The 15,493-nt window shown below is 38.5% G+C and overlaps 1 protein-coding gene across 1 annotated transcript in view; it reads left to right on the plus strand.

Annotated features, from left to right (window-relative positions):
* Positions 1-15,493, plus strand: part of Ccdc192 (coiled-coil domain containing 192) — a 216,560-nt gene that overhangs the window by 43,908 nt on the left and 157,159 nt on the right. Inside the window, 2 exon segments of the mRNA XM_074077860.1 lie at positions 1,830-1,884; positions 3,302-3,373. Of these exon segments, the coding sequence (XP_073933961.1) occupies positions 1,830-1,884; positions 3,302-3,373 (127 nt within the window).

Here is a 15,493-nt window from a genome sequence, read left to right on the forward strand (position 1 = left end):
ATCTTACAAGAACATATCTTTAGCTTGTTGTTTGAAGGAACCAAATCAAAACTGTGTCAGCAAGTCTCCTATCATTCAAATATCATTAACAATAGTTGGAACAATAAAAATCTTCTATGATAAACAAAAACTAAAACAATACATGACCACCAAGCCACCACTACAAAAGATTCTCCAAGGAATTCTGCACACAGAAGATGAAAGCAAACAAAACCACAAGAGGACAAATATTATCAAACCACAAGAGAAGAAAAGACAAAGAATCAGAAAGTAGCATTGATTCAGCTGCACACAATCAAGCCCTTAAACAACAAAAACAACTAAATGGCAGGAATCACCACATACCTATCAATACTAACACTGAATGTCAACAGACTCCACTTTTTTATTAAAAGATATTGTTTGGCACACTGGATTAAAAAGGAAGATCCAACAGTCTGTTGTTTACAGGAGACCCATATTATTGACAGAAATAAACACTGGCTAAGGGTGAAAGGCTGGAAGAAGATGTACCAAACCAATGGCCCCTGAAAACAGGCAGGAATAGCAACACTATATCAGACAAAGTAGACTTTAAACTTACATTGATCAAACAAGATAAAGAAGGACATGAGTGGGAGAAAATATTTGCTGGCTATACATTAAAGGACTGATAACCAGAATATTCAAGGAGCTCAAAAAACTAAACTCCCCCAAAATCAATGAACCAATGAAGAAATGGGCAACTGAACTAAACAGAATTTTTTCAAAGAAATCCAAATGGCCAAAAAGCACATGAAAAAATACTCACCATCCCTGGCCATAAAGAAAATGCAAATCAAAACCACACTCCTGCTAGACTAGCTATCATCAAAAACACCACCACCAACAATTGTTGGTGAGCATGTGGGGGGAAAAGGAACCCTCATACACTGCTGGGGGGAATATAAGTTAGTACAACCACTTTAGAAAACAATATGGAGGCGTCTTAAAAAACTAAACATAGATCTACCACATGATCCAGCAATCCCACTCCTAGGGATATACCCAAACGAATGTGACTCAGGTTATTCCAAAGGCACCTGCACACCCATATTTATTGCAGCGCTATTTACAATAGCCAAGTTATGTAAACAGCCAAGATGCCCCACTACTAATGAATGAATTAAGAAAATGTGGTATTTATACACAATACAATTTTACTCAGCCACAAAGAAGAATGAAATTTTGTTATTCGCAAGTAAATGGATAGAACTGGAGAACACCATCTTAACTGAAGTTAGCCAAGCTCAGAAGGCCAAAAAGCGTATGTTCTCTCCTTCATATGCAGATTATAGACCTAAAACAAATCCAGTAATATTATTGGACATGGGTCACATGCTAAGGGGAGAATGCATACAGGAGGAATAGGTAAGGGAAGGAAACCTAAAACTTGAAAGTGTTTGATGTGCCCACTGTAGAGGAGCTAATAAAGTAATCTTAAACTGACAGAGGCCACTGTGGGAAAGTGACCAGGAAGTAGTGAAGAGTTCTGGTGGAGATGAACCAATCTGGGTTGTAATACATATGTGCATGAAGCAATGCTAGGAATCTCTCTGTATAGCTATCTTTATCTCAAGCTAGCAAAAATGCTATGGCTTTCTTATTATCTCTTATGCTTTCTCTTCAACAAAATTGGAGAAGAGGGCAGAACAGGTTCTGCCTGGAAGCAAGGGGAGTGAGTGGAGGACAGGAGGCAGGGGGAAGAGATGGCCCAAACAATGTATACACATTTGAATAAATGAATAAACAATATAAATAAAATAAAATATTGTTGCACTTACATACCCTTACAAGAACATAGCTTGTAGTTTGAAGGAACCAAATCAAAACTGTGTCAGCAAGTTTCCTGCTGGAGGAAAAACTGTAGGCTGTGAACTCAGAAGGAAGCCAATGGGGAACCATTCAAAGAAATGGTTCTTGTGAAAAAACAGGTATGTTGTGAAGGAAAAAAATCATCTTTATTTCAAAAGTTACCTACCTGTATGTGAACTGATAATTCTGGAACGCCATTTCTAACTGGGTTAAAAGTTCATATTTAAGGACTGAGTGTTTAGCTCAGTGCTGGAGTCCTTGCTTGGCATGGGCAAGGCCCTGGGTTCAATCCCTGTGCTGCAAAAAAAAAAAAGAAGAAGAAGAAAGTTTATATTTAAGTTCACTAGGATAAATATAGCATTTGTATTTGCTGAAAGTAATTTTAATTCCCTGTTGTATATTGACAGCCAAAATTTAAATTTTTTAGTTATACTCTTAAAGTTTTAAAATTAATGTATCCTATTAAATAAAATTATCTGAGTATTATTTATTTTGTAAATGGTTTTGACTGTGCACATGTTTCTTAGTTTTCAAGGGTCTACATAATCAAGGAATAGTTTCTGGATAGTAAAACAGGTAAATCAAAAAATTTGGCATATATTTTTCTTCAGTTATAACAAATGACTCATCTCTGGATTATATATGTATAATATAATATATTATATATATATATATATTATATAATATAAATTTACCTCTTGTTCAATCCAAAGGCTTTGTGTGCTCCTGTGGATTACATGGATGTTTTTATTTATTTATTTTTATTATTCATTTATTCACATGTGCATATATTGTTTGAGTCATTTCTCCCTCTTGACCCCCGCCCCCACTCTCTCCCCCACCTCGCTTCCAGGCAGAACCTGTTCTGCGCTTTTCTCCAGTTCCGTTGAAGAGGAGAAATAAGCAATAATAAGAAAGACAAAAGCGTTTTTGCTGGTTAAGATAAGGATAGCTATACAGAAAGAATCCTAGCATTGCTTCCATGTACAAATGTGTTACAACCCAGGTTGATTCATCTGTAACTGATCTTTACACTGGTTCCTGATCCCCTTCTTGTGTTGACCTCTGTTGCTTTAAGGTTTCTGTATTAATTCCTCTGCAGTGGAGACATCAACTGCTTTCATGTTTTGGGTTTTCTATCTAACCCTGTACCTCCTGTATGTGTTCTCCTCTTGTCATGTAAACCAAGTCCTACAACATTGCTGCATTTGCCCTAGAGCTAAAGACCGCATATGAGGGAGAAAATACGATTTTTGGTCTTCTGAGTCTGGCTAACCTCACTCGGTACACGGATGTTTTTACATGAAGGTAAATATTTACACATGTGTATAGAATAACATGTTAGCATTAACTTCAGCACATCCAGCTGTTTTTCCCAACCATCTGCCATTCACAAGATTTGAGAACCGGTGCATATTTACATATGGACTACTTCAAGTTTGTAAGAGTTAGGCACTTGGTTTTTAAGCTTTTCTCCCTTTCAATGCTTTGAAAAGCTACAAAGCTGAAGTAAAAGCTTCCCAGGAGAAACTTACAGCCCACATAAATGTTTTGTCCTTTTTTTAAATCCCATCATTTATATTATTGTCATCCAAAATAAACAGAAATTTTCCAGAAGTTTCCAATGAAGTTTGTCTCAAAATTACAAGGCTAAAAATCAGTACTGTTACTACATTTCTATAAATAAATTTCTCAATTTTACTGATGATAAAAATGACGAATTGAGTTCTTATGTATAATAGGATGGTTTAGCCAGGTCTATCCTGATGGCCTATCGGGATAAGAAAACTGGGAAGTACAGATAGAAAAAGATGCCAGGCTAGTTTAGTGAGTAGATGTGAGTGTGGAGACGTGGCAAACATTGACACATAGAATACAGGTAAGAGCAGTGTGTATAAAAAAAAAATCACTTAAAATCTTCTTAAAACAAGTTGCCCAGAGATTCTGTTTCCTGTATGACTAGGGTCAGGCCAGAGAACTCTTACATGAAGGTGATTGTAGACTGAAGCAATGCCAGTACTTCTAGTCTTCAGGTTGTACATTGAACAGCATGATTTATGTATATTCATTTTGCTCCAGTCTTGTGATTTTGGGGCAAGTGACCTTATAAACCAGAGTACCTAATTGTCTATTTTCTCCAAGTACTCCCCTGAGTAAGACCTTATGAATTTTTTGGGAAAATTAATTTATACTTCAGCCCGTGTTGTACAGAGAACAGATGAGGACCATCTCCTGCCACAATACCTTGTATTTTCACATTCGTTAACCAATGCCTATGGATTAAGTCTTCAAATACTTGCTTGCCATCCTTTTTGTCATCTCTTCCATCTATATCTGGGCTGTGATGGGATGACTCAAATTAAAGATACTAGCCAGTCATGTTAAATGGCTAATCTGTTTAATAACACCAAGTTCCTCAAACAGATCTGAGACCTAAGAGGCTACACAGTCCAGGAATCACACAGAAAAGACTGCAAAATACTAAAATCTGGTGAGACCAGGCATCGTGGCTCAAACTGGTAATCCTAGCTACTCCAGAGGCAGAGATCAGGAGGATCATGGTTTCAAGCCAGACTGAGCAGAAAGCTCTTGAAACCCTATCTCAACCAATTGCTGGGCACAATGGGGTGCTCCTGTCATCCCTGCTACAAGGGAAAGCACAGATAAGAGGATTGGGCCAGGCCAGTCTGTGCATAAAGCAAGACCCTACTTCAAAAATAACCATTGTGAAAAGGGCTGACAGTGTACCTCAAGTGGAAGAGTGCCTACCTAACAAGCCCAAGGCTCTGAGTTCAATCCATAGTATGGCCAAAAATAAAATAAATTCTGGTGCCCATCTGATTAAGGTTTGAAATGAACTGACCTGAGTAAAATCTTGGTAAATGCCCCATTTTTGTGCTGGAGAAGAGAAAAGCTAATGTCATGGTCCTTAGCAGTTTTTAACTCATAATTTTTCAGAATCTTTTTTTAGCCTTGTCTACTCATTTGACCAATACTGAAAATGACTTGTTTCTGAATTGTGGCATTGTGACATATGCTAACAGAAGTAAGTCTCATTAGCCTTGAATTCTGTTGCAGATGCTGTTTCCCTGGCCAGACCCTGAGGGTGCCAGATCATGACTATTGCACAGGAAGTCCCCTAGTGACCAGGGACTAGAGAAAAGGTTAGTTAGAGAAGAATTAATTTAGGAGGTAACACACATGTACAGGAAATCAATGTGTGTCAACTCCCTGTATAGCTATCCTTATCTCAACTAGCAAAAACCCTTGGTCCTTCCTATTATAGCTTACACTCTCTCTTCAACAAAATTAGAGATAAGGGCAAAATAGTTTCTGCCTGGTAGCGAGGGGGTGGGGGAGAGAGGGAGGGGGCAGGGGGAAGAGGGAGGGGGCACAGGGAAGTCCCCTAGTGACAGACTGCTGCCTACATCCATATGCATGGAGGAGGGGGTTAGCTCAGAATTTTTGAAGGAAAGCAGATGTATTTACTAAAGCTCTGATATTATCTTCATGAAAAACAGATGGAAAAAAAAATACCATTGGTGCCTTAGGGAAATTCCTGTGGTATCTTCCTCCTTGCCTAGTTCTACAGATTCTCTGCTTCTAACATCTCTGCCTCTATCCCAGAATGGTCTGAACTGATATTGCATCCTTGATGTCTCATATATAATTGTTCAATATTCAAGTTTCAACAGATGAGTGTATTCATCAAGATTTTGCTTTAATTTGACAAGAAAAATTTAAATGAGAGTGGACTATATGCCTTCCTATATTGTAGAAGGTGTTTCCTATATTATCTATTTTAAATCTCAGTGCAACTCAGTAAGCTGAGCATATTTTCAGATAAGGAAACTGAATGTTGAAAAGGTTAGATCACCTGTCACACTCTGAAACCCATGATTTTGCAATCACAACTTGCTGCCTCTCCACATTCTGTCCTCTTCATGCTGTTTGGGATGTCAAACAGAGTTCCTGAAGGTTCTACCTCCAATCTCCTTTTCTCCTCCATTTGTTTTAACACCACTAAGCCTTGTGCAGTGATCTGAAGTGATGGCTGGGGGTGCAGCTCAGTGGTAGAGTACTTGCCTAACATGCCTGAGACCACAAAGTTTGATCCCCAGCACTGCAGAATCAATTGATTAAAAAACATCTGAAGCGGGTGCAGAAAGCTAAACAGAACCGAAAGATGACATTCACACACAGGGACAATATGACCCACTGGAGTAGTGAGAAGAGAAAGGAGATTAAGGAGGCAGGGTCCTGGGAATGAATGGAACCCTGTAGATAGGGAAAGAGTTCTGGAGGGATAAGAAATTAAAAAGTTCTGGGGCATTCTGGGGATGCTAAATATTAGGAAAAAGATAATAGGGAGGATTAATAAGAGTTTCCTGGCATCATATACTTGAAACTCCTTTACATGAGAGTCATGTAAAGTTTGGACTTTCTGTTTGGACTGTGCCTCATCTAATGTAACACCTGTAGTGACCATGTGGTAGCTTCCTGGTTTCCCTGTGGCCACCATGGATGATGTTTTCAAAGCATAGCCCTTACCCCTCATCTCCTCTTCTCCTTCACTCCTCTCTCTCAGCCTTAGAGTGAGCCCATGAGTAAAATGGAACTGCCATCCTTCCTCACACATCTAATATCTAATACTTCTTGATGCTCCATGACTTTGTGCACAGTATTCTCTTGGTTGGAATATCCTTCTCTCTCCTCCTCACCTTAATAAATAGCCTTTACTCTCCTTGCAAGACTCTTATCAGGGGTCAACTTCTCCCTTAGTCCCCAGATTATTTTCTCTAGTTTCCCTGGCCTCTTATGGAGCTGTTAAACACTTAGACAAATTAAACTGAACAGAGTTCATTGGAGCAAAGAAAGGTTCATGAGTTAGGCAGTACTCAGAACCCTAAGAGGTCCAGAGAGTTCCAACCAGCAGTACTAGCAGCTAGCTTTTATTGGTCAAGCATAGAAGCAAAAGCAGAGAAGTCACTTAATTGACCCCAGTTAGGCCTTTGCTTTCTTTGGGCATGGAATGATGAAGCATTTGCCTTATTTTGCTATGCTGCGATCATCACAATCACATGTGACTGACTGAAACGCAGGTATGTATTGTTTGGGTGCTAAGGTAGGCTGAAGTTTGTTACATAGAAACCCAAAGTGTGGAGACAGCCTCAGGCTAGTACTGTCCTCCTTATTAAATTTAACAGAGCTCTCTGTACTCCATGTCCTGCATTTTGTTGGCATTATCCATTTATGTATTTGTCCCCATAGACTCTAAGGTCATTCAATAATCTGTTTCTCTATCCACTGTGCCAAGCACAGGGCTGAGTACATTGTAGCCACTCACATTCTCTTATTGTCTGTACATTCAACAAGGCATGTACTAGTCATGATAAACCCAAGTCCCGGAACTTAGTGAACTCAGCTAATGGAACAGAATAAAGGCTGAAAGAGAGATACATAGAATCTGCACTAGAGGGAGGGACAGCTCCTGCCTGAGGAGTTGGGAGAGGTTTGTCACCTGGGGGAGCACCAGGTACAGAAAGGTGAGCGGTGGGTGAAGTAGAGGGAAAGGCCCACTCTGAACCTAGGGGTATCCTTAGTGAATTCCAAGTCCTGAAATCAGAGCTATCATTGGGTATCACCTGGCATGAGGAGAGTGTCAGGAGATGATGCCATGGCCAAGTTAACAGTTGGACATTTACACAACGAAATCTATAGCCCATGAAGCAACTCTGGAAAACTTCTCAGATCACTTATAGTCTCAGTCTGACCTCTTCTCCTATCTCATCTCATTTACAAGTATGCTATGCATCCTTGTCCTTAGGGGCTTTGCTTAGAGTTCCTTGAATACCTGTCCCTGCTATTGAGTCTGCCAGATTTTTACCATTCTTGATCAAGATTCCTTTTTCCAGGAAGTTTTCCTTTCATCAACCTGAAAGTCATCTCTCCTGCCTTGGAGTTTTTACAGCACTTCTCTGTACCTCTTTGCTTGTTGCACTAGGCCCCACAAAAGAATGGTGTGATGTGGTCTCTCTCTTCTCCAAGCCAAGTTCCTGGACATCAGAGACCAAGTCTATTTTTAGTCTCCTACAGCATCTGTTCAATACCTTGTACAGAGTTTATGCAAATGAATTGCTTAACTGACCAAATTAAAAATAAAGTTACTTTGGCATTTGCAAAAGGAAATTTTATAACCCTGGGAAAACTACTCTATGAAAGAACTGTATTCCTCAAAGATCTTAGTCACATTAGGTATCGCTTTCATCTGAGGCTGATGCTGCCGAGGTATCAAGGGACATTCAAAGGACAAAAGATAACGTTTTCCTGGAATAGAAATATAAGGAAAAAAATAGAGAAAGAAAACACAGTTGTGGGAAATCCATGTTTTAGGTGAAGTAAGAAAGGAATCCTGAACTTAAGGTGAAAATTGACAACCTAGTGTCTGGGCTTGCTTTTATTCAGTCATCTAGAACCAAATAGTTGAATTGTATTATGGTATAATTAAGTTAATACCCATGAAATGGAGAAAACATACAAGCCATAACATTTCAAAGTTATCACTTGCTAATATTTTGAAGACTATGAGCCCATCCCATTACCTTTACTGTACCTAGTCACAGCTTAGACTTAACACTAAGTTCAAAGCATGGCTCCTCCTAAGACACACATGGGTATCCAGGGGAGCCACCCACAGAGCTAAGCTGCCCAGACCATTTTCATTATTCTCTCTTACATGATTACTTATCTGCTTAGAGACCTACACAGAATAAAACAAATATTTGAAGTGAATGTTTATAATCACTTGAAGGTAATTATTTGTGTTAGGGTAGTTTGAGTTAGGACAAGTATCTTAAGGAAAAAATTCCTCTTAAAATTAATGCCCTCCAAATGTTTTAATCATTCCTTTTTTTGTTTTTTTAGTATTGGGGAATATAGTGATTAGTCTGTCTGTCTCCTTGTCATTAGTGATCTGCTTATCTGCAGTATCTGGTTATCTGTACTGAATCATTCTTTAGCCTCTCATTTTAATCCTTTGTGTGGTTATTCCATGACTTATCTTCCATGTGCTTGACTTGGTATTTAAAAATTGGAGAATCGCAGAGGTTTCAGATCCCACTGGTGAGTGCTGCTGCCAAACTTCTCTATGAGCTTGGAAGGGGAGGAGCCTGAGCTCTTACTCCACACCAGCAACTTGTTCATGACCTGGAATCTGTGCTTTCTGAACCATGATCCATTAAACACTTCCTGCCCAATAAAGTACCTATCCTTAGCAGTTAACTTAAAATAAACTTTTGGAGCACCACCAGGATCGTATTATCTTTGTTTTTCCTCAAAAAAAAAAACATAAAACAGGCATAATAAATTGCTCAGGGAGCCACTAATCTTAGTTGTTGGATTTCTAGTGAAGGCAAGTTGAGGGCCAGAGATCTAAGTTATGAGGTGAGTCAACCCCATCAAGCCAGGATTTGTCTGGCACCCAGGAACTTCTTTTTCTCCTTTCTGACCAGATCTGAGTCCCATTTTCTTATTTTCTCGATGATGAATAAGTTTAAGATGAATAAGCACCCAAGGCCAATTCCTGCCATGCCAGCAACATGGCATGTGTCTGATCTTTATCTGGCTACCTTATTGGACATAGAGTGTGATCCTTACATTTGTTTTTCTAAGTACCTAATAGCTAATTGTACATTTCTTCAAACATGCATTTCATTTTCTTACTTGATAAGCTTGAATTTCTCATATTGACATCTATCTAAGGAATATGTAGATTTTAGAGACCCAAATATTCCATACAGATCATTGCTATCATTAGCTACTTGTAAAAGAAAAAAACAGTGAAAATAATGTAGAACTATGTTCAGTTCTTCTCCTTTGATTCTGAGCTATATAAATCAACATAAACCTCCAAGCATTAATGTTCCCTCAGAACTCACCTTTCACTATTACTGAAAGAATCTAAGAAGAATCATATTTTACTATTGTTTTTTAAAATAATTTCTATCCCTTTAGAATGACTAAGAGGGCATCCCTTTCCACAGAGAGGACAGAAGGATAAGCTATTGGTATGAATCATAAGTGGATTTGAAGACTGCTGGTTGGGCCTTCAAATTCTTGCCAGAGAGAATGGTAGAGACTGGAAACTGGTCCTGGTCTTGAGCCTCATCTTTGCTATCTATGATGCATGGCATTCTAAACCACATTGACCTTCTGGTCCCCTTATTTGTGGAAAGAAACTAAAAATATCGCATAGCCTAATAAAGGCACTTTTGGAGTTGTTAAGTGAGATAATATATATAAAGCAGTTAGCAAACTGCCTGGAACACACTGTGCTCAGTTAAGCTGTTAACAAACTATAAGATTATTCTAAATGAAGTTATCTTTTATCATGTGTGTTCTAAAATTTTTATAGGTTTGTAGTTAATGATCTTATAGAAAAAGATACTTTATTTTAGCTGCCAGTTTATGGCATAGGTATATTAGGAAGTAAGTTAAAGATGCCAAATTGCTTTCCATGGCTTATCAGTACTTCATCAGTTAAATTTCTTCTCCCTGGTGAATGCATTTCTAATCTTTCCACAGAAGTATCTTTTTGTCTACTGCTTCTTTGTCTATATCCCTCATTAAATTATAAACTGGATATAATTTAATCCAGGATGGTGCTGGGGTGTAGCTCAGAGTAGATTCTCAATAAGAATTTGTTGAGCAAAAACTGCTGGGAAAACTAGTTAGCAGTCTGCAAAAAACTGAAACTAGATCCATGTATATCACCCTATACCAAGATTAACTCAAAATGGATCAAGGATCTTAATATCAGACCCCAAACTCTTAAGTTGATACAGGAAAGAGTAGGAAATACTCTGGAGTTAGTAGGTATAGGTAAGAACTTTCTCAATGAAACCCCAGCAGCACAGCAACTAAGAGATAGCATAGATAAATGGGACCTCATAAAGCTAAAAAGTTTCTGTTCATCAAAAGAAATGGTCTCTAAACTGAAGAGAACACCCACAGAGTGGGAGAAAATATTTGCCAACTATACATCAGACAAAGGACTGATAACCAGAATATATAGGGAACTTAAAAAACTAAATTCTCCCAAAACTAATGAACCAATAAAGAAATGGGCAAGTGAACTAAACAGAACTTTCTCAAAAGAAGAAATTCAAATGGCCAAAAAACACATGAAAAAATGCTCACCATCTCTAGCAATAAGGGAAATGCAAATTAAAACCACGCTAAGATTCCACCTCACCCCTGTTAGAATAGCCATCATCAGCAACACCACGAACAACAGGTGTTGGCGAGGATGCGGGGGAAAAAGGAACCCTCTTACACTGTTGGTGGGAATGTAGACTAGTACAACCACTCTGGAAAAAAATTTGGAGGCTACTTAAAAAGCTAGCCATCAATCTACCATTTGATCCAGCAATATCACTCTTGGGGATATACCCAAAAGACTGTGACAGAGGTTACTCCAGAGGCACCTGCACACCCATGTTGATTGCGGCACTATTCACAATAGCCAAGTTATGGAAACAGCCAAGATGTCCCACCACTGACGAATGGATTAAGAAAATATGGAATCTATACACAATGGAATTTTATGCAGCCATGAAGAAGAACAAAATGTTATCATTCGCTGGTAAATGGATGGAATTGGAGAACATCATTCTGAGTGAGGTTAGCCTGGCCCAGAAGACCAAAAATCGTATGTTCTCCCTCATATGTGGACATTAGATCAAGGGCAAACACAACAAGGGGATTGGACTTTGAACACATGATAAAGCAAGAGCACACAAGGGAGGGGTGAGGATAGGTAAGACACCTAAAAAATTAGCTAGCATTTGTTGCCCTTAACGCAGAGAAACTAAAGCAGATACCTTAAAAGCAACTGAGGCCAATAGGAAAAGGGGAACAGAACTAGAGAAAAGGTGAGATCAAAAAGAATTAACCTAGAAGGTAACACCCACGCACAGGAAATCAATGTGAGTCAATGTCCTGTATAGCTATCCTTATCTCAACCAGCAAAAACCCTTGTTCCTTCCTATTATTGCTTATACTCTCTCTACAACAAAATTAGAAACAAGGGCAAAATAGTTTCTGCTGGGTATTGAGGGGGTGGGGGGAGAGGAAGGGGGCAGAGTGGGTGGTAAGGGAGGGAGTGGGGGCAGGAGGGTGAAATGACCCAAGCCTTGTATGCACATATGAATAATAAAAGAAGAAAAAAAAGAATTTGTTGAGCCAATCAGTCAGTCAGTCAAACAATGGATGAGTAATGAATGAATGTAGGCAGTGTTTTAATTCAAGGATATCATCTCCGGCCCCACATTTCCACAAATGGATGTCAGTTCCAGTGCCAACCCAGCTGACCATTTTTACCAGAGTTTCATACTTCACTTCATTCCAGAAGCAGCGCATAAGTCAATATTTGGGCAAACACTTACCTTTTAAAAACTGAGATAAAAGGAAGTATATAATGGAGTGCCATCTAAAATGTAGTCCATTTTTATTTTCAGATAGATAACCTAAGTCCTTGAATTAAGTGAGATAGCAGAGAGCCACATTCCTGACTCCATCAAGGTGCTAGAATTGCCTTTGTTGAATGGTAGGGAGGTGATATGATGCTAATGACTTAGTGTCATTAGGATTTTATAAGCATCTGTCCTTTTTTAAGGAAACAATAGTACCTTCAATTATTCCTGTTACTTTATTTTTGGCTGTATTGGGATTGAATTCAAGGTCTGGCACTTCATATGCAAGTGTTCTATCACTTGAGTCATGCCATGCCCTCAGCCCTTGGGTTACATCCTTTTTTAAAAATATTATTATTGTTATACTGGGGGTACATTGTGACATTTACAAAAGTTCTTACAATATGTTGTAGTTGAATTCACCCCCTCTTTCATTCTCCTTTCTCCTCCCTCCCCTCTTTCCTGGAATAGTTCTAACAGGTCTCATTTTTCTATTTACATACATGTGTACACAGTATTTCTACCATATTTACCCTCCTATACCCTTTTCTTATATCCTCCTCCCTCCCACTGGTACCAACCTCCCCCTCTCCCCAACAGGACCTGTTCTGCCCTCCTTTTCTCTAATTTTGTTCAAAAAAACCCTGATACTTTTGTTTGTTTAAGATAGCTGTGCAGGGAGTTTCCTTGTGACAATTCCATGTATATATGTATTATAATCCAAATTGGTTCATCCTCTCTACTTTTCTCGCTTAGTCTCATTTTTATGGTGATTTCAACAGGTTTTAAAACTCTGTCATTCTTGTATAGAGAGCATATCAACCATATTCACCCTCTTAACTTCCTTCTTTTACCTTCCCTCTCTCATACGTGACCTAGTTTTTATAATATTGCTATACTTGTATTAGGTCTATATTCCACACATGAGAGAAAACATGTGGCCTTTGCCTTTCAACCTTGCTAACTTCACTTAAGCTGATGTTCTCTGCTTCCATGAATTTACCTGGAGGGGTTGCAGTTTCACTCAGTGTATTAGGGGTCAGCTCCAGTTGAGTAGGCAGGGGCAGTCAGAGGTTCCTGGTCCATGAGTTTTGGTAAGTCCAGGACATCCCAGGTGCTTGCAGAACTCATTCCGCAGTTCTCTGCATTGAGTTTTTGGTCTTTGGGGAGAGGAAAAATAGAAGAAAAAACAAAAGAAGAAACGGCTTTCCAGCAGGCAGACCAGCGTAGCTGCTAGTCCTCAGCACCCGAGCTTCCAGAGTTGTTATGTGCTATAAAAAGCTAATTTAATTGTCAGTCATTGTACCTTATGTTCCCCCTATGTATTGGCAGTATCTTACTTGGCAAAAAAAGCCAGGTTACCAGATTTTTGCTATCGCACACATGAAGGATTCTTTTGGACTCCTGAGAGCTCAGGGCTCCAGGTATTTTGGCTATCCACTATCTTGGGCTTCCTGTAAGAACCTGTCTCATGAAATTTTTTACTGTGTTTACCATCAGAAAACTACTAGGACATTTATTAGTATATCAGATGCCATTCTGCACCAACTATGTTGGTGCCTCCACTGAGAATTGGACTTGATTTTATTCCATGGATGCCTTTTTATTTTTTTTACAGTGAAAAAGATCAAACCCAAGTCCCTGTACATGCTAGGCAACTACTCTATCACTGAGCTACATCCCAGTCCACCACTTTTTGTTTTAGCAAATGGTTATTCTGACTGCCAGAAAGGCCAGAGCCAAGTTTGTACCTTACCTCTAAAGTATCATTATGTGTCAGGGCATGAACTGTGCAACCCAATTTTCCACTTACCCCATCTTACCTCTCATTTTACCACATTCTAAAAATTCTATTTTAGTGGCTCCTCATTTGATATATTTACCTCTTCAAATTACACTAAAATCCTTTCTGAAATGTGCAGTGCCAATTAAATCAATGAATAATAAGAGTAGTAATCAGACTAAGTCCACATACTTCCCTGAGAGGTTACTTCCATGGACTATAGATTTCGTTGTGCAAATGTCCAACTTCTCCTTGGCCACAGCATCAATCTCCTGACACCTCCCCCGGCCAGGTCACACCCAAATCATAGCACTGATTTGAGGGCTTGGGATTCAATACAGATACCTCTATGTTCAGAGTGAGACTTGCCCTCTCTGCTTCACTCACTTCTCATCTTTCTGCACCTGGTGCTCATCCACCCCAGGTGACAAGCCTTTCCCAGCTCCTCAAGCAGGAGTCATCCCTCCAGCTAGTGCAGACATCTCTCTTTCAGCCTTTACTCTGTTCCATTTGCTGAGTTCTCTAAGTTCTGAGAGTTGTCTTTATTCATACCTAGTTCTTGACAAAAAGTTGATGTTCAATAAAGACCTTGTTTGAATGGACAAGTATGTGACAGTATAATTTACTCTAGTTTACAGTAAATTATCCAAAAAGGATTCTAAGAAATTGTTTATAGTTTTCTCCTATGCTCAAAATGAAGAAGTAAAATCAAATAAAAATTTGTATCTGGTACTTCAAGAATATTAAGCTTTAGCTGTTCTCTATTATAGTTATTAAATATTAATTGTAATGTTTTATTTAACCATATTTATTTACTTATTCTAATTTCACAAAAGATTTGAAGTTACTTATAAGAAATGCATATATACAATAGTTAAATTTTTTAAAAGTATATATAATAATAATTGAGAGCATATATATTGAAATAAAATAGCTGTATCCGGGAAAATATAGAATATTCATGTGTAAGTCATAACGTCCCACATAATATTGTTGAGACAGAAATATAGCTTTGATCTTTCTGACAGCCAAAGACAAAGCAAAGAAAATGATTCAATAAATAATTCTTAATATGTTAAGAAGGAGAACATGTTAACATTTATTTTCCAGTGAGTTGATTCTCGATGACATTTTTCTGTTGGATGTAATGTAGACCATATTGAGATACCCATCGGGAAATGAAAACTCATAAACAATATCAGACCAGCAAGTGTTGAAGTGGGTTTTAGATGTTTGTTTCCCATAATTTCCAACAAAAGAAGCCAAGCACACAACATGCAAATAAAGTTCTTTCCTCATTATAATTATAGTGTAACTAGTATTAAGAATGTTTTTAATCTCCAGCTATATATGATAATCCAGCAGGCAAATTTACCTACAATCAAAAGCCAAGTAAGAAATACAG

This window comes from Castor canadensis, chromosome 6 (genome assembly GCF_047511655.1).
Source record: "Castor canadensis chromosome 6, mCasCan1.hap1v2, whole genome shotgun sequence".
Classification (NCBI taxonomy): Eukaryota; Metazoa; Chordata; class Mammalia; order Rodentia; family Castoridae; genus Castor; species Castor canadensis.